This window comes from Pleuronectes platessa, chromosome 4 (assembly GCF_947347685.1).
Source record: "Pleuronectes platessa chromosome 4, fPlePla1.1, whole genome shotgun sequence".
Lineage (NCBI taxonomy): Eukaryota > Metazoa > Chordata > Actinopteri > Pleuronectiformes > Pleuronectidae > Pleuronectes > Pleuronectes platessa.
Window position 1 is genome coordinate 11,225,024 of NC_070629.1, and position 24,773 is coordinate 11,249,796.

The 24,773-nt window shown below is 41.2% G+C and overlaps 1 protein-coding gene across 1 annotated transcript in view; it reads left to right on the forward strand.

The window, feature by feature from the left end:
* Nucleotides 1-7,324, forward strand: part of hmcn2 (hemicentin 2) — a 45,831-nt gene extending 38,507 nt beyond the window's left edge. The window contains exons 66-81 of the mRNA XM_053420829.1: nt 57-138; nt 269-439; nt 1,329-1,481; nt 1,766-1,903; nt 2,074-2,195; nt 2,286-2,526; nt 2,632-2,691; nt 2,799-2,918; nt 3,046-3,180; nt 3,376-3,495; nt 3,665-3,790; nt 4,295-4,423; nt 4,520-4,813; nt 5,358-5,477; nt 5,572-5,698; nt 5,816-7,324. Coding sequence (XP_053276804.1) covers nt 57-138; nt 269-439; nt 1,329-1,481; nt 1,766-1,903; nt 2,074-2,195; nt 2,286-2,526; nt 2,632-2,691; nt 2,799-2,918; nt 3,046-3,180; nt 3,376-3,495; nt 3,665-3,790; nt 4,295-4,423; nt 4,520-4,813; nt 5,358-5,477; nt 5,572-5,698; nt 5,816-6,194 — 2,517 coding nt within the window. The 3' untranslated portion in view covers nt 6,195-7,324. The remainder of the gene's footprint in view (nt 1-56; nt 139-268; nt 440-1,328; nt 1,482-1,765; nt 1,904-2,073; nt 2,196-2,285; nt 2,527-2,631; nt 2,692-2,798; nt 2,919-3,045; nt 3,181-3,375; nt 3,496-3,664; nt 3,791-4,294; nt 4,424-4,519; nt 4,814-5,357; nt 5,478-5,571; nt 5,699-5,815) is intronic.
* The last annotated feature ends 17,449 nt before the right edge of the window (nt 7,325-24,773 follow it).

Sequence of the window (24,773 nt, forward strand, 5' to 3'; positions counted from 1 at the left end):
CTCCTCAGAGTGACAAATTAAGCCAAAGTCTCCTCTTTCCCTCGTGTGATCCACAGGCTGCAGATGAAGGGGAGTATCAGTGTGTGGCCGAGAGTGAAGCTGGAAAAGTTGAGAGGACCATTACTCTCAAGGTTCAGAGTGAGTTGTGAGCTTTTAATCACAAACAACAGCTTTAACGAAGCATGAAATGAATCTAAAAAAAAATACACACAAGTCGGTAGCTCTCAAAGAGTCTAAGAATTCTTATGCTGTCTTCTCCATTCCGCAGTCAATGGAGGCTACTCTAACTGGCAGGAGTGGAGTCCATGTAGCATCACATGTGGACAAGGTTTCCAAGAACGAATCAGATTATGCAACAACCCGGAACCAGCCAATGGGGGCCGATCATGCAGCAGTCCCAGTGTCGATTCCAGGAAATGTCATGCTGGTCTCTGTCCAGGTGCAAATCATTTCTATCTTTTCTATAACCACAATTCCATTGCTTTTGTCTTTTAGAACTGATTAACTACATAATATCATTTAATTATCAAGGACATATCCATATCCTATAAGTTCCGACTGAATGTTTTTGTGTTTATGGATAAAATAAGTCATTATCAAGTTTACCTTACAGACAGAATACACACACTAAAGGCACATTACCCTATGTCAGCCATGGCTGTTATTACTTCATATGTACCAGGTGTCTGCAGGTTTCAACAAGTTATATTAAGGATATTTGAACATCTTTTTAAGACCATAATTAATAAATTATAAGACCTACATCAAATATGACAAATGAGAAGGAATATCACAGTTCCAAAATTATTTACAATAACAACATAAAAGAAGATAAGATGAAAAACCCAAGACAAAATAACCATTGAAACCTTATCTTGCAAACTCCAGGCAGAGTTAACCATGGTCTAGTGTCGCAGCCAAACCAAGTGTACTGAGATAAATTCTGATCAGGGTGTTTATTGTAAAACTACAACCAATGTATGACTTATACTAAGGACTACTGAGTGTGCTAATATTTGTATTGTTGAGAAAGAATTACAACACAGATATATTACAAAATATACAGGCCGCAATAACATTTCTCTTGATAAAACAACACAAGTAGCGTTAAATGAACGCTTAAACGATTAAGACCTACTGAAACGTAATAAGGCCCAGTTTGTAGGCTTATATTTTAATTTCTTGAAGACGTTTTACAGACTTTTAAGATTCCTAGAAAACCCTGTTATGTGGATATGTGGTAATTAGGACACAAGTACTAAGCTAAACTTACTAAACTAGAAAGAATTACATGCCTGACTTCAGTACCTGTAAACTCTGACTGACAGGAGAGACTCCTCGCAGGACCAGAGGCAGCCTGATCGGCATGGTGAATGAGAGGGAGTTTGGCGTGTCCTTCCTGGAGGCCAACATTTCAGACAATGTGGAAGAAGCCAGTAGTACTCTGCAGGCACGCCTGGACAACATACCTCCCAGCGTGGGTGAGTGATCACACATTATAAACACCGGAGGTTGAAATCCTTCATTCTACACTTTGAGCTTTTTTATTTAGACGAGCAGTTAGGTAAAATCAAATGCATGTTTTGTTTCCACTTCTTAATTACTTCTATGGGCAGATGTGAGTAGCAGAGAGTTTAGGTTATAGATTTTTACAAAAGAAGTTACAGCATATTTATTATGTATATTACATATATTTTGGGATATAATCCAGCTGTTGTTAAGTATGTCCATGAGCTGCAAAAGACCCTGAGCTGTTGTATTGCAGGTCCTTTGCTGGGGGTGCTGGTGTCTGTGTTCGCTCCCATCTACTGGACGACTGTGCTCCAGAGCGGAGAAGCCAGAAATGGCTACTCCTTCACTCAGGGCCAGTTCAGACAGGAGTCCCAGCTGGAGTTCGAGACTGGTGAGTGTTATACTTATTTGTAATTAGCAAAACAACCAGCAGATGGCAGCACTCACTTCCCCTGATATGCATGAGTTGACAGACGAAAGCTATTACCCAAGTTTCACCATGCTTCCCCTGCTTGTAAATCAGTGAGCTTTTTATTATTTCCTTTTTATCTCTTCAAACAGGTGAGATCCTCCGTCTGACTCACGTTGCCCGGGGGGTGGATTCTGAGGGAGTTTTATTAATCGACATCGTAGTTAACGGATTTGTTCCTCCTTCATTGTCGTCTTCTCATCTGAGCCTCCAGGTTTGTTCACGGCTCAAAGACCTGAGATATTTCTGAATGGAGAATTTGTCGACTTGTCCTTAATTCTCAGATTTTGTTCGCGTCCTGCAGGAATTTGATGAGTCATACGTGCAGACGGGCCAAGGGCAGCTGTACTCGTGGTCATCGCAGACCCACCAGAGAGGAGGAAACCCCATGGTGCTCCGCTGTAATCACACCATTATTTACGAGGACCAGGAGGAGCGCCAGGGCCCTCTGCTCCAGCTGCTCAAGGTCTCTGGGATGAACAGCGTCTACAACATGTTTACTCTCACTTTGGATTTCCACATCACTGCCAGCCTACTCATACCAGGTCTGTGGAACACATTAGAATCATTTAAAACTATGACCACATTACATGAGAGCCTGGATCTAAAATGCTGACACGACTAACACTGAATGGACTCTGTGTTTGCAGACGGTTATGAAGACTCATGCCCTAAAGGTTTCACTCTTGACACAGCCTCCTACTGTGCTGGTATGCTGCTTTCCTTTCTTTAAGACCTCATTTATCTTTTGGCAACATTTATCTTTGAACATTTGTCACTATGCCCCTTTTATTTTTATCAAATGATTCCTCATTAGATGAAGATGAGTGTGCACTGCAGACTCCCTGCTCTCATTCCTGTAACAACATCATGGGAGGTTTTACCTGCGCCTGTCCATCTGGTTTCACCATCTCTACAGAGACCAACACATGCCAAGGTGAGACAAAAAGACCTGTCTTGTGATAACTACCAGGTATTCTATGACACTGTCCCAGTTTCCGCTCTCGTCTTCATCTAATCCTCTACCTCCACATTTGACTTCTTGTTTCTATACCACCATGCAGATATCGATGAGTGTTCCCAGGGCTCACACATGTGTCACTACAACCAGCAGTGTGTCAACACAGTGGGCACGTATCGCTGTCAGGCCAAGTGTGGCCCAGGATTTAAGCCCAGCATCACAGGAACCAGCTGTGAAGGCAAGTCACTGTTAATCACTGTTAAACCGTCTGCTCAACACTGCATATGGAGGCACAACCACTTATCTCCGACTGTGGAGGTTGTACACTGTCACTTTCTCAGTGATTGCCCTATCATATTTGTAGAAAAACGTCACTTCTTATAAAGTGCCAGAGTAGATTTATTAAGCCTGACGTGTGAATTGCATGTTTCAGATGTGGATGAGTGCCAGGAGTCTGCTCTCTCACCATGCCAGCATCAGTGCCTCAATACTCTGGGCTCCTTCCGCTGTATCTGCCACCCTGGATATCAGCTGTCAGGACATCGCTGCATAGGTCAGTCAGCTCAATATTTAAACTTGCACATGTTAAAGAGATTATACAAATGTCAGGGATATGCAATTCAAACCTTTCAATTCAGACTTTCACGTTAAGGAGTATTTTTTATCCAATCTGGAATATTATCCCTGACTACATAACTTAATTGTTGGTCGCACTTTAACAGATATCAATGAGTGCATGAGAAACGTCTGCCCGGCTCACCAGCAGTGCCGTAACACAGAGGGAGGATACCAGTGTTTCGACAGCTGTCCGGCAGGCATGACCAAAGCAGACGATGGAGCCTGCAAGGGTAAGTGGCTGTCATACATCCACTCTGTTTTCATACAGGCTGCTTAATGTACTTTTCCACCAAACATAAACCATTTCTACATCCATGAGAGACTTCTGCACCAGACTCAGCCTATGAAACTCATAGAATTAGTTTTGACCTCAAAAGATTCCTGTTTTCTTTCATTTATAACATAAAATGGAAAAGCCAACAAGACCATTTGTGATTTAAACTGGAAGCTTCTAACAACCTCAAGCTGCATTTTAAGTTGCATAACACCATATCAGATTTCACAGGATGGTTTAAGCACATGAAACAGCAAGAGGTCACTACTGATCCCCCACTAAGCTTTGAAAAGTCTGTTAGTTGTTAATGAGACAAAATTTCTGACGGACGAAACAAAGATCCTCTATATAACAGGAGGCAACACACTTAGGAAACCATCGTCCCAACAGCACCTCTGACATCTTAACAATAGTCTCAACTGCTTTTTTACAGAGATAAGAGAAAACTTGTTTTTTTCAGATATTGACGAGTGCCAGGATGGAAGCAACATGTGTCGCTACACTCAGATCTGTCAGAACACAATCGGAGGTTACGGCTGTGTATGTTCCAGAGGATATCGAACACAAGGAGTAGGACTTCCATGTCTTGGTAAGATATATGCTGCATCTGTTTTAACATACAACTCAACAATGATGCTATGAGGAAGGGTACAACAAACATGAGTGTTTTTTTTTTACCTTCCAGACATTGACGAATGCCAGCAGACACCAAACCCTTGTGCCTTCCAGTGCCGCAATGTGCCTGGCAGCTTCAGGTGCCTGTGCCCACCCGGTACTGTGCTGCTTGGGGATGGACGCTCCTGTGCGGGGCTGGAGAGAGGGCAGACCTTCACTAATGGGACCAGAGTCAGGGCAAGAGTCCGTCCACAGCTAGTGTCGACTCTGGGGAGGCCAATCCTCTCGCGTTCTCACGGAGCGTCTCGTATCACCAGACAGAGCTGTCCTGCAGGGTACACCAACAGAGACGGAACGTGTGTTGGTGAGTATGCATCCAAACTAGTTTGAATGTGCAGTATTTAAAACAAAGAACAGTATGTCCACATCATACTGTCATTGACCCCGTACAGATGTGGTACTAGCTTCCGTCCCAAATAATCCGATCACAAGTGGTCAGCGCTAAGTGTGTGTGTGTCTGTGTGTGTGAATGCACCAATATGAGTCCTGAGATCCAATCACCCTGAGGTGGTCTGATTGATTAGGTTCCTTACCTGGTCAAATCTTTCTTCAGAGCAGCGCTGCATGTGAAACATTTAACCCAGCATGACTTCTCTCTCTAATGCCGACACACAAACGCGGTGACTTCTGACACATTTGTATACTCTTCACTGGTCTTCACAAACACAAATGAAAGTCGTGATTATTTGCATATAGTGCAGGGGAGTGAGATCTAATCGAAGGTGGTCACAGGAGAAACATTCAGGACACATTTCAATACCAGGTGTGAACAGGCAAATCTTCACACTGACCACTTGTGATCAAACCACAATGGATATTAATACCAAGTCTCATCACTCCCTTTGCAGATGTGGATGAGTGTCTGCTCAGGAAGCCATGCCAACACGAGTGTCGGAACACCATTGGCAGTTTCCAGTGCCTGTGTCCCCCAGGTTATCAGCTCTTACCCAATGGCAGGAGCTGTAAAGGTAAGAGCTTACTTAAACCCTTTACAAACCAAGTACTTAAATTGGTTACTTTACATGATTACAGCAAACCTCTCCTCTCTGTCTCTACCGTTAGACATTGATGAGTGTGTAGAACAAGGCATCCAGTGTGGACACAATCAGATGTGTTTTAACACCAGAGGAGGATACCAGTGCCTGGATACACCCTGCCCCGCTTCCTTTCAGACTGGTGCCAGTCCTGGGTAAATTGCATGACTGCAGTGTATTGTTGAGTGTTTAAAAAAACACTAGGAGCTGTGAGATATTTTAATCCTGACCTGGAATTGACAACTTTCATTTTCCTGTTGACTTTTGTAAAGGACATGTTACAGGCCCTGCTCTTTGGACTGTGCCACAGGCGGCTCTCCTCTGCTCCTGCAATACAAGCTGCTCACTGTGCCCTCTGGCATTCCAGCTAATCACAATGTGGTACGACTGTCGGCTTTCTCTGAGTCAGGTGTCCTGCAAGATCGCACGTCTTTCACCATACTTGAGCAACAATCAGAGACGGGAGTGATGGGCCGGGTGTTTGGCATTAGAGACGAGGCCGGCAGGGGGATCATCTCCACCCTGCGGGCTCTGGACCGAGCGGGACTTGTGCGGCTGAAGGTGCAGGCCACCACCATCTCGCTGCAGGGCCGCATCACCTACCAGAGCATCTTCATCATTTACATCTCCATCTCTTCGTACCCCTACTGAGACTCTGTGCTGCTTTACAGATGACTCTGCCACCCAGTTGCCCCTTGGTCCCCTTTCACCCATAAGGCAGTTACCCAAGAAATCCCAGTGCCTTGGACACATTTGGCCACCCAAAGAAAGAAGAAACATAGAATAGGTGGACATAGTGGATTTCATGAAGCAGGTAACCCCCTGTTCTGTGACTTGAAAGTCAATGAAAAAAGTAAGAGAAAAGACCTCCCTTTTTTTTGCCTTCAGTTGGAAAAGTGAATAAATTATAGAGAAGATCATTCTCAACTGAAGACATCGGAACTGAAAAACATGCTGGATGAACTTTTTTTTGTTCACATTTTATTGACCATATGCTCCAACTGGGAAAATGCCAAGAGTGTATCTTTCTTCATCAATATCTGAAAAAGTACAATACCAAAAAAATGTAATATCAACCAAGCACTGACGTTATTTAGTTCCCATCAGGCTTCTGCTATCTGTCATTTTGTATGTTAGTTTCAAATGTGGAATTAATAATTCTGGGGCAGATTCCTTCTCATATAAAAGTATGATCGCTGCCCACACTTGGGAATATAAGCCTATTATATTGTTTGGTGTTCCCCCTTTTGTTATAATTTATTGAAGTCATTTCAACACAACACTGCCTCCTGACACAGACGGTGTGATCTTATAAGGATCTGTCAGACAACCCTTCAGTGGCACGTTGTAACAGTGGCTTGTAGCGGTCGAGTTAGCAACAGTGTTTAGATCTATCATATGTGTTTTTGTACTATTTTCTAATGTTTTTTTTATCATGTGGTAAAACTATTTTTAAAACACTATTCTGAATGTACTCAATTGCTCTGAGTGGTGCTGGTGTTTCAAAGAGAACATGCAGTTAATAAGAAAAAACACTGTTGGACTGTGCTAACACACTCTGCAGGGTGGCTTCTCTGCATTCGTGGTGATACACATAACATGGAAGAGCTGCTGTTCAGTCTTCAAACATGTGTCATCATACAAATCAGAGAAGGGAAGTTATCTGAAAACCATTTCACGCTCTCAGTTGCAGTTAAATTACTTTGCAGATTAAACAACTATTCCTCTGTTGCTGTAAATGAGTGTCAAATATTTGTAGAAATAAAATGAACAACACTTTGCTTTTTGTCTACTTTATTCTTATACGATAGTCTGGGTCAGTCTTGGGTAAAACCTGACCAAACATTCATCAGCATTTTGTTGCTGCCAATATTGCTGCCAACGTGATATATAACAAAGGGCGGAGTTGCACAAAGTTAGATTGATGAACAGCTCTTTAACCCCAACCAGATGCTTTTAGATTATTTTACCTTGGCTTACCTCAACACTAACCTTCAGTAAAACAGACCTCTTGTTGCACATCCAGTAAACTGTCACACAACTTAAAGAGGATGTATGCTGTTTACACTGTGTGGCTCTGTCAGGTCGCACTTCTCTGTTTGACTCGGAGAGAAAACGAACCAACCCTGAGCCAAAGGTCGTCCTATTTGTTTATGTCCGTATCTGATTAGAGCCCGATGTTTTCCAGCAGTGCAAAAAAAATCAAGGAGATGCGTCAGCAGACGTGACTGAACCCGGTAATCGTTCAAAAATGTTTGTCCAAACCCTGCCCAACCCGTCAGGTCTTGGCAGGCCGGGTAGTGAGCTACACTCTGTACATAATGAAAAGTTCAGTGACTGCTGATGTCTCTCTGGCTGATCTGGTGAGTTCATGTGCACAGACATTGTTCAGTGATATCATCTTTTGAGGTTCTGATCATCCACTCAAATGTACCCTAAGGGTTTCTCATCAACGTAAGACAAGAAGTGATCCAAACATAAACAAACTGAAATATATTCATCACCACTGTCTTCCATCAGTACAAACATGCTCTGTTTTGATATGAAGTGACAATGTGTAACTACAGTAAATGTGTTTCTACAGTAATCCTAGAACAGGACTGAGCCTCTGGTCTTGTGCATAAATCAAGACTGTTTTAGACTCATCCTCACTCCCGAGACAGGACTTCATATCACCATGAATCACTGGACTTTGCTAATTGTAGTAAAACTATGGTCTGGCTTTTAGGTTTTTCCTCCAGTGTTGTCATCACTGCCTTGTGTTTGGATGATGCTCGTAATAACTGTTGGACTTGAGGAGAAAAAACACAAACAATATTTAACAGCTCAATCTCTACAGGAGGGAATTCCAACATTCCCCACTTTTCTAAAGAGACACGTGGCTGCTGGGCAAGAGGCGGGCGGCTTCACGACAAAACTTCAAACCCCCTGAAACCCTGTTCATTTCGTTAACTGACAAAAGCTGAAGAACTAAACTGTTTTGCATCTGATATAAAAGTTAGATATTTGATCTTCGTTTCTCTGAAGTCAGTTATGGAGAAGAGTCAGGAGAGGGTGTCTGCTGATAGTTCAGGCTGCCTGGAGTTGTTTTTTTACTGTTTATGTAATATTAACTCAGCCTGGATGATATGAATTACTAGAGAATGTGAAAAAAACAGTTGATATCATTATTCTTGTTGGTTAAAAACTGTTGCTCAGATAATCTACAGTAGCATCCACATGCTCCACTGCTATCATGAGGCTAGATGGACAGACGGACAGACAGACAGACAGACAGACAGACAGACAGACAGACAGACAGACAGACAGACATTTTCTCAGTTACATTACAGAGAAAGGATTCCAAAGCCACTTCCTGATTACTGTGTTTCTAAACAGACAGCTATTAAACTGAAACCTTCAGGATGATGCTGCATGTGAAGTTAATAAAAAACACTCTGATCTACGTCTATAAAATCACTGCAATAATCAAAACAGCTCGGATTTTAGGACTAAAACAGATGTAAGGATGTAAATGGCGTAATCAGTGGCAACAAATAATAAAAAAATCGTATTAACAGAAGGGAAAAAGAAGCAAGTGTTACTTTCTGAGAAAAACAGCAGGACAGCTCACCAAACTGGAGGCTCCTCATTCATTAACGCTTTATAAAGCTTCGCAGATTCCCTGCAACACATGTGTGTTCTGTAAGGCAGACCGGAGGCCTTCTCCTCTCTTCTATAAAACACTAAGTATTAGTAGGAATGAATGCTTACGGCTGCGTGATGGCTCCCACCACCATCTCCCCTACTGCTTTACACAGTTAGGATGTCAGTAGAAATGGGGACTCGCTGTGCTCCACTTACTAATGAGCATAGCACTGTTGTGTATTAGTAAGTATAAGCAATGGAGCTCAGAGCAGAACAATCATTCACAAATTAAAACTGCAAACAAAAGAATTCTTCAATTCAAAGGCAAACATTTCCCTTTGTCCTGCAGTCTGTCTGAGATCTGTTGCCCTTCATGGGCCATATACACTTACAAAGGAAACATTTACAGCTGTCCCAAGCAACATTTGATATGAACACTGGAACTAATTGTTTTATGCACCTCGAAAGGTGTCGCTTCTATTGATGAACTCACAGACAACCATCTCCAGATGTGAGGTTCCCTTCAGCTCTGACCCGCAATTAATCTAAATTATAATGCTAAAGAGTGCTCGGTACCAAATGTCAAAGACATAGTTAGCAACTGGTAAAAGCAGTGATGTAGCCACATTTTTCCTTAGGAAATACAGAGAACAAAACGTATATAACGGACCTGTACCCTTTTCTGTTACAAGTCTAGACAAATCCAGTCACAACCATGGTTAGGTGCATTCAAAATGACAAAGTATTGACAATTATGTGCCTACAAATCACAGCAGTCTAGGAAGTGATGCCCCAAAAGCTGCGACATAACTCCAGACATCGTTCGGCAGCTGCAGGTTTGAATGCAAAGAGGAGCTGTTATGAGTTTTTTGAACGACACAAGAAAAACATATTTAGCAAAAACAGCTGGAAATCGGTCCAATGGTATGATTACAAACCTGTTCTTCATCTGTGCTGGAGACATAAAAACCAAGAAGCTTAACAGAACCCTGTTATGTATAAATTCCTGTGATGTCTAATTTCACATGTCAGATGACAAATCCCACACACATACCATGACTCTTTCTGTAACTGTCTCGGAAAGTCTTACTAAATCCATGTCGAACATTGTCAAACTGTAAAAGTAGCAGATTTGCGTCATTCAAACAGGGTTGACTTTTGATTTAAAGACAACAATGACATGACCCGATGTGTGAAAAAAGCTTTACATTTATCAGGTCAGGTGACGCCTGAGGTTTAAGGTAAAAAAATATATATTAACATGTAAAGTCTTCACAAATAATTTCAAACTTTGTAAGTCTTCATTTACTTATGTATTCTGTGTAAATTAAATGTGTAAAATGTCAAGTTTGCACATTTTCATGAAAATAGTGTATGTAATTTTTATTTGTTTTCATTAAAAAAAACTATTCGACCACAAATTGCCAAACCATTTACTAAAGCAGCTTCAAACATTAATGTCTAGTGTTAGTAACTGTATTAGAAAACACATTTGTAAGGGATGTTGCAGATGAGATAATAGAGGATGAGAGAAAAGCTGAAAGTTATCATGGACAACCCCTCTTATCCTCTCTGTGCTGAGCTGAGGCAACACAGACACATTCAGCTACTGACTCACCCAGTCACACGCCTCGAAGAGCTCCTTCATGCCATTATCCATCAGACTGCACAATGTAACTTTAGTCTAAGTTGTAAGACCAAGAATCACAGTAATCACATTGTTGTTTTATGTCCAATTGTTGTTCGATGTCCAATGCACCAACCACACCAAGGCAATTTCCTGTATGTGTAAATATACTTCTGAAAATGACTGCTATGCACATATTGCATATGTACAACCGAATTTGGATTTAAGGAACACTCAGTCATCCAGGTCAAGTGTATAAGTGAGGATGAAATAAAGTCCAGTTGCTGATGTGCGCTTTTCCCAATTCCTCAAGATTGCACATATACATTAACATTCTGGATTTCCCTTACATAATGCATATGTATTGAATAAGTATCTTGTTCTACTACTTCTATTATGATTTTATTTAGTTTGGATTCTGTTTCTATTCTTTTTTTATTTCTTACTACATTTCCTCCCAGGATACTCCATTTTAGTTCTACTGTATCAAATTGAATTTCACCTACAGGGGATCAATCACGGTAACCGTTTTTGGAAATCAAATTATTTTTAGTGTTATGAACTTTACGTATCCGTCAAGCTGCAAAAGAGCAGATTCACTGATTTGCCAAGTTACATCACTAACATAACTACATGTTATTTAAAAAAACTTGATATGAGATCATTCATCGCTCATCCAAAAAGCTCTATTAAATTTCGCAGAAAACTCTTTGACATTGCACAAACATGGAGTCACTGAGATGGAACAACACAAACTGGAATTCAAACCAGTATTGAATATGAGTAATGCTGCAGCTTCAGACGGTCATAACTCCACTGTCTGTAAATAACTGTGGGGAGGTTGAGTAATTCTTTGATGTGGTGATGGTGAACTAATGAGGATGTGGAGAGCCTGTCAGGACTCCTTGAGTAAGGCAATAAGTAAATACTGGACACTGTTGTACAAATATACTTCATTGTTAGAAAAGTGTAGTGTTCAGAATCGTTTGGCACAGAATCGATAACTGAAGATAAGGAAGCTTTGAGTAATGGTAAGCCTGATCCAATCACCTCAACCTTCCATGGGCTCCAGCCAGCCTGACCTCTACCTCCTTGTTAATTCAAACAAGATGAGGGTCCCCTCGTGCCAAAAATGTAAATGCAATCAGGCTGCACACTGGAGTGACTGTGTATGCATATAAAAGATGCTGGCAACATGTTTTAAAACCATTAACAGAATCTGCTAGCACACACTTTGTCAACATCACACTCGAGGAACGGAGATGAGTGTATGAAACAAGCGTATACTTTCCAGATGACACATAGAGTTTCCCTCTTCATCTGGCCGTGCCGCCAATAAATGTGATAATCAACATCCACGTGCAGTAAACTCTTACAGAGCTTTACCCTGTGCCCTGCTGGAAATTACTTGTGCACAGATGAAAAGGGGTGTGATGATAATATTTGCTTGTTGCCATAGCAGCAGTGAAAACATATCTATCTAAAAATCTCCCAGGGGGGAAAAAGGGAAGTGAGGAATAAGGTAAGCATGGCACACAGACGATAGGGGGTACTTTGTGTATTAAAGAGCTGGTAATTTCTAATGCATGGGCTCTGACGTTTTACATTTGTGTTAATAAATTGAAAAAAAAGCATAAATAGAGGCTGACACTTGGTGCGGAGGAGTCGGGGGTTGCATGAGCTCATGGAGACTTGCATTACACACATCCGTACAAACACGAAGCGCTGCTAAAGTGAAGCACTCACAGCTATCGCCGCATTCAGAGGGGGAATAAGAACACAAGCACATTGTGTGGTATACTCCTTGACATCAATCTTCTCAGCTAGCTTGACAATATTTCCTGCACACATGAGGTTACAGCTTGCCAAGAACATCAGTGAGTGTTGGACTGATGTTTACCCTTTACAGACTTGTGTGAGGCTTCTTATGGCCGCCTGTAGAATACGCAGCCGGTGATGACGTCACCGAGACAATCACACTCTGCCAACCACCCACGATGCTCTCTCATTAACATATCTGCCTCCAGGAAATGCAAAAGGACACCAGCTTTAACGATAACTCGTTCATGTGTTCGAAACATGTTGGCTGGAATGTGGCTGTTGTGTGAGTGCATGCGCCTGGTTGAGTTTTTTTTAATGTGGCCCAGACGCTGACTTCATCGGCACAACGCTTACCACAGTAGTTCCATCCATCCTGCTTCCCAATCTGCCAGCCAAACATTGCTTCCTACCATTACACCCGGGGACTGCAGATGAGGGGGAGGAAGAATAAAAAAAAGAGAGACTTGCATCAAATTCAAACATTTTGTAGCTAGGGATGGAAAGAGGTAAAACGACCACCACCTGCTGAAAAAAAAGAGGGAATGCACAAAGTTCTTTGGATCGATTCCACAGAGTCTCAAAGCTACTGTTTTGGGTTCGGCTCTACAGTTTATATCATTCACATGAGTCCAGGCATTACAGCCTGACTACAGACGCCAGGTTTTCTTGTTCCTCACATTCACATTTTTTCCAAGCACAGGGGCTCTCGAGGCTCACTATTATATAAGCGTTTACAGCAAAGTTCCAAGCAAATTAAAATGAAATAATCAGGGCTCCATGTCAAAGTAAGTGGATTTTTCAGCTAGACAAATTAATGGAAAAAATAAATTAAGTCATTAACAAAAAAAAAAACATTTCTCCATGCTATGTGCCGCTCATCTCTCAGCTCTTCAGTTAAATGATCGTTATGTTGAGAATACTGATTTAAAACATTTGCACTATTTCCCAATAATATATCCAACTGCTCCTTTTCGATCACTGCTTTGATTGAGTTGATCCAAATATTCCACTCACAGTTTAAACATGTTACCTCAGAGGAACAGTGGCAGTGATCTTACCTATGGCTCTGGTAAACTCAGAGAGAACGTCAACTTCTCAGAAACTGCAGAGATGAATTTGTCTGAGTACATTAGATTTCACTGAATCATTCACTCTGACCCAAAATGAAGGCTCTGTGGCGAAAGGTAGCTGTGGCACAATCCTTGAAACAAATAATCTTGTTAAAGTTGTATAACAAGATCGCTCACCTTATATTTCACCTTGTAGTTTTATATGTCCACCTCATTTCACGCACAAATAACTCTTATAATCTGTGTACACCTGACAATCTGTAGTATGCGTGTGGTGCACACATTTCACCGCACATTCCTCTTTTATGAATACAGGCTCTCCATCTGGGGCCTGGTGTGCTGAGGAATTTTGTCCATAAATATCACACTCAACTTTAACATGTCTGAATTTAGTATTAACAAACACAATGAAAGTTGTGTTCGTTATTATTTTTTTTTATCTGGACAAATTACTTGTACCTGGACTAGTGAAAAGGGAATTTAATTGCTTAAAATGCTTAAAAATTTAAGCTCTGAGAATGATATGATATTCATTATAAGCATAACATTCAAGAATTAATGATAAATAAAACGTTATATTAAAAACTGCTATAATCAATGTTTTTAATGCCTGACATAAAGAGTGTAAGGTGTAGCTAATAGTGATGAACCTACAGACAATTATTAAAACTCTCCTGAAAGTGTCTTTCAGCTCATTGTCCCTCTCACTGCATCATAACACCAAACAGCAGAGACACTGACCGTCTGTTGTCCTCACATGGCCACAAAAGAGCAGTTTAAGTAAATCAACAGTGTCCTGATCATTTGACGATGACATCAGCCCCTCAGCCACCACACTCAACATTTGGCTTAACAAGTTCGCTGCCCCCTCAGGACATTTTGCGCCTGCTCCATTAGTGCAGCCAAGGCCTTAATTTTCCAGACACACAGTTGTTTCACTTCTCACTCTGCAGGGATTTACTGCCCCGTTGGTCAGGTAATTGTCAATCCTGCTCCAGTGATTACGCTCAGACACAACCCATACTGTGTAAGACTAGTGATAAAGAAGTACTTTCTCACGCCAGAGCTACTGTAGAGGCAGTAACGACGAGGTAAGAACCTGAGGGCATCAACAAAAATACCACTGAGGCAACAAGTTAGGTGCCGTACCACAAGGTAAAATGAAGCAATGCTTTGTTGCAGGTAAACTACATCTGAATATATAAAGTATCAGAATGAAAATCAAGGATAACTTGTCAGGAAACAGGGCGTAAACTGTTAAAATGCTGAGCTAATACTTGTATTATACTTTAATTCAAAGTCTCCTTTACACTGCTTTAAAAGAACAGTCTTAGACCATGTGTGTGAGAAAGAGTGAGAACAGTCAAACCAAACCACACTTGTTTTCCCTGTTTTCAACCAGATGCCCCATCAGCCCACGCCTGTAATCACACACATTGTAAAATAACTTTTTAAAGTTCAAGTTGTTCGCTTTAAGTGTTTGACAGCTGTTCTCCAATCTGCAGACGTTAGCGAGACTTGTGTTTCCCAACTTCAAGATAAGCTTTAATATGCAAACACATTAGATGCATCAGTACTATCCGCTGAGCACAACCCTCCTTGCACTTATTCAGAAGCCTGGAATGAGATGAGATGGAAATATCATGGTCATAAATACCTTTGCAGAAGGCAGAGGTAAAAGAGAAAGCCAAAAGTAGCCCCCCTACAACAGTCCGGATCCTCCCACACACTGGCCCTGGAGTAACTGCGTCAGAGCTTTGAATGAGATGTTGTAAAATAATCAAGTCATTATCAGGAAGCTTCTATGGCCTTAATACAAACAAGAAAGAATCTGTTATTATTGGCAGGAATTAAGAGGTAATAAAAAAGTAACAACTGATATACATGTAGCAGCAGTTGAGCCTTTAAACAGAGGCTTAGAATTTTTTTTCTAAAGCAACACAAAGTTATTGCAGCAACTACTTATTTCCAGGCTCTGAGGAGACGTTCAACACTACACAGATCATTCAAAAAAAAACTGCAAAGAGAACAGTGAGCAAATTGCAGGGTGACATCACTGCCCCCACCCCCACATACACAACGGCAAACACAGAATTACCTCATGAGAAAAGAATTGGCCTCAACAACGGGACACAAAAGAGTCCAATAAAGACATGTACTACCACTTCTAAGACTTATTCACTGCAGTATATTTTTTAGCAGAGGGTTTGGGGTGAAACCAGAAGACAGCGTCCCACGCTACGAGGCCCGTTTGTCTTGGCACACTCATCATTTAGTTATCGGCACTCCAACATCCACACTTTCTGCTTTGGCTCCACTGGACAGTTTATGAGCGTCTAGGATGTATCGCATCAGAGTTTTTCTTCCTGGAACCGAGAGAGCTGGCGGTTGACTTCCAGGGGGACGCGACCTCCAGCGGTGTGACCCCAGGAAAATGGGGTGGTGCCGGAGGGGCTGACAGCCATCTATCACAGCTGGTGCCCTGGGACACGCTGTGGAGCACTGCTACACCGTGCTCTCTGGCTTTACTCTCAGCACTGACCATTCCACGCTTCTTGAAATCCAATACACGTGTATATTTAGCTTGTCCCCTTCACATTTTACAACACAGACTGTGCCAACAAATGCCCCAGATTTCAGTATGAAACTTAGACATTTGTGGCAGTTGTATGAAATATTACAGACCACGTCAATAAACTATAACCGCTTTGCTCCTTTTTGGTGTTGCGAAGAACACGTAGCACACAGTGACCACAGAGATGAACAAATAATATTAAATGATTTGAATGAAAGGAAAGTCAGCTGTGGATGATAAGTTATGACACTTGAGCAATGATGTTGGAGGAGTTTCATACTTTAAAAGAACCAGTTAATATAGCTCATGCCCAGAACCTTTCATCAACTATCATATTTCAAGGTCATTGCACCAGTTGCAAGCCCAAGAATATCTCTTGAAAACAGAGAAGTGCTCTGTTCTACAATAAGCATATGTATGCTCACACAAGGCATCTCTCCACTCTCTCATAGATGTGACTGTGCACATTCCCATCATATCCTCTCTTTTGCTTGTTCAGCAGACACTGAAGCAGCTGAAGATAAGACAACATTTGTTGTCTCTAGTGATTAATCTACCAGACTGTTCACATGTACTAATAAAATCCAAACTGTGACACATGGGTCAGTGGCATCACTCCACAACAGCAAATGTGCTGGTTTAGAACTTAGTCTACATCAATGCTAATAAGATTTCATTTTGAAACGGCATCTTAAAACTGAAACAAGTCCACAATAAGTTTAGCTCCGCATCATGAATAATCCTCGTCCATGTAACCCACCTGAAAAAGCAAATCACATGACCATTCACATACACTGGGTATGTGTGTGCAGGTGTAACCGGGAAGCAGATTGTCAGCAATTATTGGTGACCGGGTCATCGTTTCTAAATATCTAAATATTTTGAAGTCCATACTACTAGGCAGGGCCTTTAGAAACTTCTCCTTGAAAACTCTGGATTACTGTGGACAGCTGGCATTAACGTAGCAACAGTAATGCATTTTAAAGCTAAACATAGTAGTGTGGATGTGACCATGAAGTCACTCACGGAGGGTTTTACAGAGTTAGGTTTAGGGAAGCATTAAACCAACACAGTAAAACCAGCACCACAGTAAAATGAGAATGTTGTCACACATAGAAGACACAGGTCGAAATCCTTTTACACATGACTTGCTATACATACATAGAGCTGGACTCTTGCTTTAACGTCATTCAAGAAGATTCTTTCTCACTTCAGAAAGTCAATATGAGGATTTTTAAAAGGTATGCTCCCTTATAATACATATATATTTATATATATATATGATACAAACTTTAGACAATGAATGCTGGTGTAGTGCCAAGAAAAGTGGCCATGCATTATCATATACAGCCCTGGTCAATGATGGCCAACATATTCAGCTCAACACGTCAGTGACATTTATCCAAAATACTAATGTCCAAATACGGATAAATATCAGACTCGTACTATAAACTCATCTCCAGAATGAGTATGTGTTTTAGTCTTTAAAGATCAGGAAGGAGCAGACACATTCTGGAGGAACGATACACCAGAAAACATGCTCAAGAACTGTACCAATATTAATAACAGGTTGATTAACAGTAAACAAACACGACTCCAATGAGCACAAACGTTATAAACGACGACTGGCAGCTCCTGCTTTAAGGAACATGAGATTTGAAACTTTACATATCACCAACGGTACAATTTTATCAGCCGACTGTCAACACCAACTGATCCCGACTGGAACAGATGGAGTCCAATTTGGTCCCAATAGATGTCAGGCCAAACTCTGATTCAAAATTAGCTGAACAGTTGTCTTTAACATGTATACTAGGATACTATGATATCACATCTGGCTCCTCTCATTGCAATAATCTGTATCTGTCCTTATCACCATCTCTGATGAAAAGGGCTACAATTGAATTATGAGTTAAATTGACCTTAAAACCCAAACTGGACACACTGTCCAGAGGCTGTAAAAATATCCTTTGGAAAAAACAAATTCCTTTAAACTTGCAGCTGGCTTATTTTGAACATCCCTGGAACAGAAAACTGAAAGATTTGTGAGCACTTGCTCAACCACTGTACAGCAGACCTCGCTTTGCTCAACCAGTTCAGCAAATGCAGTTTATGATTCATATGAGGACACTTGTTTGACACAATGTTTCTACGTTTATTCACAACTGAGAAATAAACTAAGTTGTGAATTGCATCCAGAAGAAAAGTGGACTAGCACAAAGACAAACATATGTAAATGAGAATCCTCAAACCTTTGCAGATTCAAATAAATCTGAGCTGTTGCAGCCAATGATACCATGCACTACAAATAATGACTAAATTTTATTGCTTTTCACTTTCGTAATGAAGGCTCCCACTGAGCTCTGTCTTCTCCAGTCATTTCACACACAACACGGGTGATGAACAAGCTACGTTATTGGTTAGTATTGAGTCCCAGATCCAGTCGAGCTGAGAGTGAAGAAATCCAAGCTGCTTTTCCGTATGTTTAAAGAAACGGAAAGTTTTGGGTGTAAGACTGAAAACAAACAGGTCAAGTACCCTGACCTGTCTTTTACTTAACTCTCTGGGACATTCCTGCAAAATGACCTCATAGGGGAGAGCAGGCATGGAAAGCAATGAAATCTGTTTCAGAGGAGATGGTTTTTCCATCAGTGGACCGGTTCATTTTTCAGGGCTGAGGTTCAAACCTGGAGTCTGGGACCCCCTGTGGCAGCTTCAAGGACAGGGGGAATAGGTTGTAACAACTTATATTATGTAGGTATAAACTCTCACACCGTTTCCTTTTATAATATTATAGTCACTATAAGACCGTTTTATAGGCTTTGGTTAGTAACTATACGCCAACCATCTCTGTGCTAGAGAGCCTTATAAGCAGATCGAGACAGTTATCTATTAAAAAAGAATATTGAGAAAGGAAATGCTGCAATCAGTCTCAGTAACAACCATGTTGACAAAATATTTTTCTTGCTTTTCGTAAAAAAAAAAAAAAAGGGACAATCAAAACAGTTTATCGGTTTTGACGTTATGTTAAAGATATGTTGCAAAGATTTCTTCTGAAGTTAGCGTGCTGACTAACTATTGCTGGCTGTCCTATCGTGCAATATCGCTTTGTACTTCAAGAGGCAGTAGTGAGTCATTGTATCTTCCCGTTTGTCCTCAGTCCAACATTAGGATGAAGAAATAGTAATTGAAAGCAGGATATACTGTAAATCCTGTTGGAGTCGTCTTCTCTCTGCAACATTCCTCCACTCTTTTCTCAAGCTCAGTTACTGATGCTGCTCCAGCCGCTCTCCCTTATGTTCCTTGACCTCCTGTTCTTCATCCTCTAACTGGGCAGACTGGGTGTGAAATCTTCAGTAAAACTGAAACTGAAGAAAGCACTCTCCCAAGTTACAGGCTGCAATAAAACCTGTGTCGCAGTTATAATTTTATTTATATACACTCCTGATCAAAATCTTAAGACCAGTTAAAAAATTGCATGAATTTGCCATTTGCACTGTTGGATCTTAGGAAGGTTCTAAGTAGAGCTTCAAAATGCAAAAAGAAGAAATGGGAACAAGAGACCAAAAGTTGTGAGCAGGCAATTTATTGAAAACAACAATTTAACTCAAATAGGCTGTTCATCAGCTGATCAAAAGTTTAAGACCACAGCCTTTAAAAGCCAAAATCTGTGCAAAAATTTGGATTCCATGTCATTTCCTATCAAGTAATCACACTGTGAAGATCTCTTGATGGCAAAGGCAAAAAAGCTCAGTCTTTGAACGTGGTAGGATTGTTGAACTGCAGGCCTCTCACAACGTGCCATCGCTGCTGAGGTTGGACGCAGTAAGACAGTCATTTTGCATTTCTTAAAAGATCCTCAGGGTTATGGAATAAAAAAATCAAGTGGTAGACCCAAAAAAATCTCACCGGTGCTGAGCCGGAGGATCCGAATGGCTGTCCGTCAAGACACGGGACGATCCTCGTCCCAAATTAAGGCCATTACTGGTGCTGACTGCAGCCCAATAACCATCAGACGGCATCTGCGAAGGAAGGGCTTCAAAAACAAGAAACGTCTTCAAAGGCCACGTCTCCTTCAACGCCACAAAATTGCCCGTTTAGACTTTGCAAGGGAGCACCAAACATGGGACATTCAAAGGTGGAAGAAAGTTTTATTCTCTGATGAGAAAAAATGTAACCTTGATGGTCCTGATGGCTTTCAACGTTACTTGCATGACAAGGAGATGCCATCTGAGATGTTTTCTACGTGGCACAGTGGAGGGGGCGCCATCATGATCTGGGGTGCTTTTTCCTTCAATGGAACAATGGAGCTCCAGGTTGTGCAGGGGCGTCAAACAGCAGCTGGCTATGTGGAGATGTTGCAGCGGGCATCCCTCATGACTGAGGGCCCTCGTCTGTGTGGTAACGACTGGGTTTTTCAGCAGGACAACGCTCCAATTCACAATGCCCGTCTGACCAAGACTTTTTTCCAGGAGAATAACATCACTCTTTTGGACCATCCTGCGTGTTTCCCTGATCTTAATCCAATTGAGAACATTTGGGGATGGATGGCAAGGGAAGTTTACAAAAATGGACTTCAGTTCCAGACAGTGGATGCCCTTCGTGAAGCCATCTTCACCACTTGGCGCAACATTCGCACTAGCCTTTTGGAAACACTTGCATCAAGCATGCCAAAACGAATTTTTGAAGTGATCAACAATAATGGTGGAGCTACTCATTACTGAGTCAGTTTTTGACACGTTTTTTTTTTTTTTTTGAGCTGTGGTCTTAAACTTTTGATCAGCTGATGAACAGCCTACTTCAGTTAAATTGTTGTTTTCAATAAATTGCCTGCTCACAACTTTTGGGCTCTTGTTCCCATTTCTACTTTTTGCATTTTGAAACTCTTACTTAGAACCTTCCTAAGATTCAACAGTGCAAAATGTGCAAATTCATCAAATTTTTTAACTGGTCTTCAGATTTTGATCAGGAGTGTATATCCCATACTGACAGAGGACTAAAACAGACAAAAATAAAAAGAGATAAGTGATAAGTAATGCAATCCTCAGGAAAGGTTTCACCACGTGTAAATCACAGGATATCTTTGCTCATTCAAACAGCCCCCTCCGCGACTTCCTGACTCCAGCTCAACATGCTGAATTGGTTAAACAGCCAACGAGAGTGGCCATCAAAAACCAACCGTGCTGGACACACTGCAAAAACGACATATAATCGTCTGAAAAAGGAGGACCTGACTGTCAGCTTGGGATGTGTGTGTGCTTACCTTAAAAGTCTCAAAAGGGGAAATGGGTGTTAGAGCATTTAAGAAATCAGGTTTCTGCAGAAAGCTGGATATACCATTTCATTTATGTGCATATAAATACAGTGGTTTTGTGAGGCAGCTTTAATACACACAGTGGATAATAATTTACATCTGAATGTAGAACTTCATTGTGAGGTCTGATGTCCAACTCTATCTATGCAATACAGAGACATAAGCGGAGAGGACTTTGGATTTCATCCAGAGTAAGTACATTAACAAGAGTAGCCTTGAACCAAATCACACTAATGACAGAACGGATGCAAACATTGAAGGTTATACTATTGACTTAACACTCAGCACTGTAACACAGTGTTTACATCATCTGGGCATGTTGACTGGACAGGCAGACTATAGTGTAATAATGTCTTTCTGGGTCTCTGGCCTTTTATGCCAATGCTTCTTTCGGCCAGTGGAAATAGCTGACTTAATGTTGGCTTTTAGTACATGGAAGTTATGACTAAGCAACATTAGGTAACAGTGGTTCTTCTCTTTTAATTTAAGGTATTTAGACAGAGAGGTAATACAATTCAAGTGTAGTGCTTGGAATTTAACTTTTTTTGAAGCAACATGTCACAAGCTATTTTTTATCGAAATGAATAACCCAGTAATTAATAAAGCCTACTTTATTCATCTTTTAAACAATAAGGGCTCTAATCAAGATTGGCTATCACCACAAATAACCGTGCAAATAAGAGCTTAGGTTTGACTAGAGCAAAGCTCTAAACATGCAGAACAATAAGTCTTTTGAGTGAACACTTAACAAATTGCTACCATAAGATCATCTAGGCAGGAGTTCAATAAGACAGCTGTTGGAGAAGAAACTGCTGCACTGCTCTTGAGTAACAGCTATTGTTATAAAGTTTTACTCAGACAATTCAGGCACCTTATAGTTCCAGAGGGAAAATGGCACCCAGCTTTGTAAAGGCACACTTATAAAATGTTTCATCTGATTGCTGCAGCCACATGAATGTGACGTTTGAGGGCTTTCAGCAAAACTTTCTGCCCCAATGTCATGTCCTCAGCAACGACAAGTGATATTTAGAACGATCTGTCAAATGGACAATAATATGGCCGCGTGCTCCGCCACATGGAGGAAGTTAAACACTTGACACTTTAAACGGTGCGCATCCATCTGCATGGAGTCATTGGCACAGGAGTAGCATTTCACTGGTGAACAGTGCACATTTCATAATTCCCCTGAGCTTTACATTATGCTCTACACTGATGAGCTTCCATTTGTCTTGGGCTTCTATGGAAAAAAGGTGGACGGGGGACAATCAGGATATGTTTCCCAGGCCTTGATTCCAGTACAAACTGCCCGTTCACTTCGACCAAGTTTAACCAAATTAAAATCTGAAGGTCATGTCATCCTCATAATCATGGCTGTAACCGAAGAAGAGGAAGAAATAATAGACTTGAGCTCATATGATCAGAACAGTTTCCAAGGTAAATTTCCAAACTAAACACACAAAAGTTTGCGCAAGGCAGGAGTGCAGGACTGGTATTCTGTTGTCGTCTGACCGTGTAGCACAAAGAGTCTGCAGACACTCAGCCAAATTATGAGCTCAACACTGGCCTCTGAGAGCAGCCTGCGTTGAGAGAGTACTAAGTGTATGCATGTGTTTGTTCTGAAGTGTGGGGTTATTAAGCTTGTCTCTTTTCTGATGTGGTCCAGGAAATGCCTCACCGCTCCACTTAAGCCATGTTTAGGTTATAGCAGTAGTAAACATTTTGTAGCCAGATTTCCTTGCAGTAAGACTCATGGTGTAAGACCCGTATAAAATCTTTTCCGAAGGCATGGGCTCGTTATTAACTATAAAATCACATTGCGTCACTGCAAGCTGTAGAATCCTATAAACTATAAGAAGGATACCACCATTTCTCCATTAACTGCACATTTCTGAGAGCCTGATGATGTGAAACTATTGAGTCTCAATCATACTCTGGTCTGTTAATAACGGACCTGTGAATATAATGCTACAGTTTGGCTGCTGAATCCAGGCACAAAACTCTTCAACACATTATCTCATGTGCAGTGGAAAAAGCGATTCCACCTCTGTGGTTGCTTCGGTTTTCTCCTGTGAAATTGGGGTCTGTCTTCGGAGTAGGGGCAAAGAGTGTATTTTAATCTGGAAAATATTACTGGGGATGGAAGAACATGGGAAACAATAACACAAGAAGGATTCCTCTTTCATCCTCTGGGCTCTGTGATTTGGAGATATACTTGAGTCTGCAATTTTAGATCACCACAACTACCCGCTTGGCCCGGTCCTTTGCTACTCTTTTTCCACCTCCCTCTAAAGTGGGCCTTTGTCTTGGCCAGCCCACGAAAAGAGAATGGACGGAGAGCTCCGCTCAAGAAGAGCAGAAGATCCCTAAGGTGAGATTTTGGGTAGAGTTGGCCTGAACTACAGTGACCTGTGTGTGGTGCAGATCTTTAAAAAGTTCATTCAACTTTAGGCTTTCATGTTACCATAGCATCCTCCTGCCAGCAGAGTTGTAATAGATGAGACTGGTGTGTTATGTGGTCATGTTACCCTGCATGGAAAGCTCCCTGTGTTGAGGGTAGGTCTTCCTCTTCACACATGGAGAAGCAATCAAAACATGGAGGCAAATGGAGCAAGTAAGTCTTCCTTCAAAGCAGAATGATCCCCTTCTGTTTTTGACATTGAGGGAGCTGAAGCCTTCCGGAAACTGATTAACTACTGTTTTCACAGAGGAAACCATAACAAATGATTTGTATGCTGTTGTCTAACAAAAGCCACTACAGGGACACTAAACGGAAAATCCAATCTGCTTTTACTTCCTGCTGGGATGAATTGTGGAAAATACCTCATAAAAAGGTAAAGCTACAGAGAGAAGAAAATAAGTAGTAGAGAATAATTCAAAAGCAGACTCTCTTCTGCTTGATGTCCCAAGATTAATGACTGAATTCTTTGGATAATTGTGGAAATTGATAAAAGTCGTTTGACAGAAGTGATTTGAGGGTTGTGTTAATACTCCCTGAAGCAGCCTTATTTTGAGAAGCTACCGTTCAATGAAATGTAGCGGCAAAGTCCTCAAACAACTTTAACTGCTTATTTGACTTAGAATGATCCAAGACAAACAGTCAGCGACTTCACAGTATAGCTTTGCTAACTGTGTGGTCCATTTCCATCTATAAGGACTTTCTAATGTAAACTGAACACAAAGGCCAACAAGTCAAGTT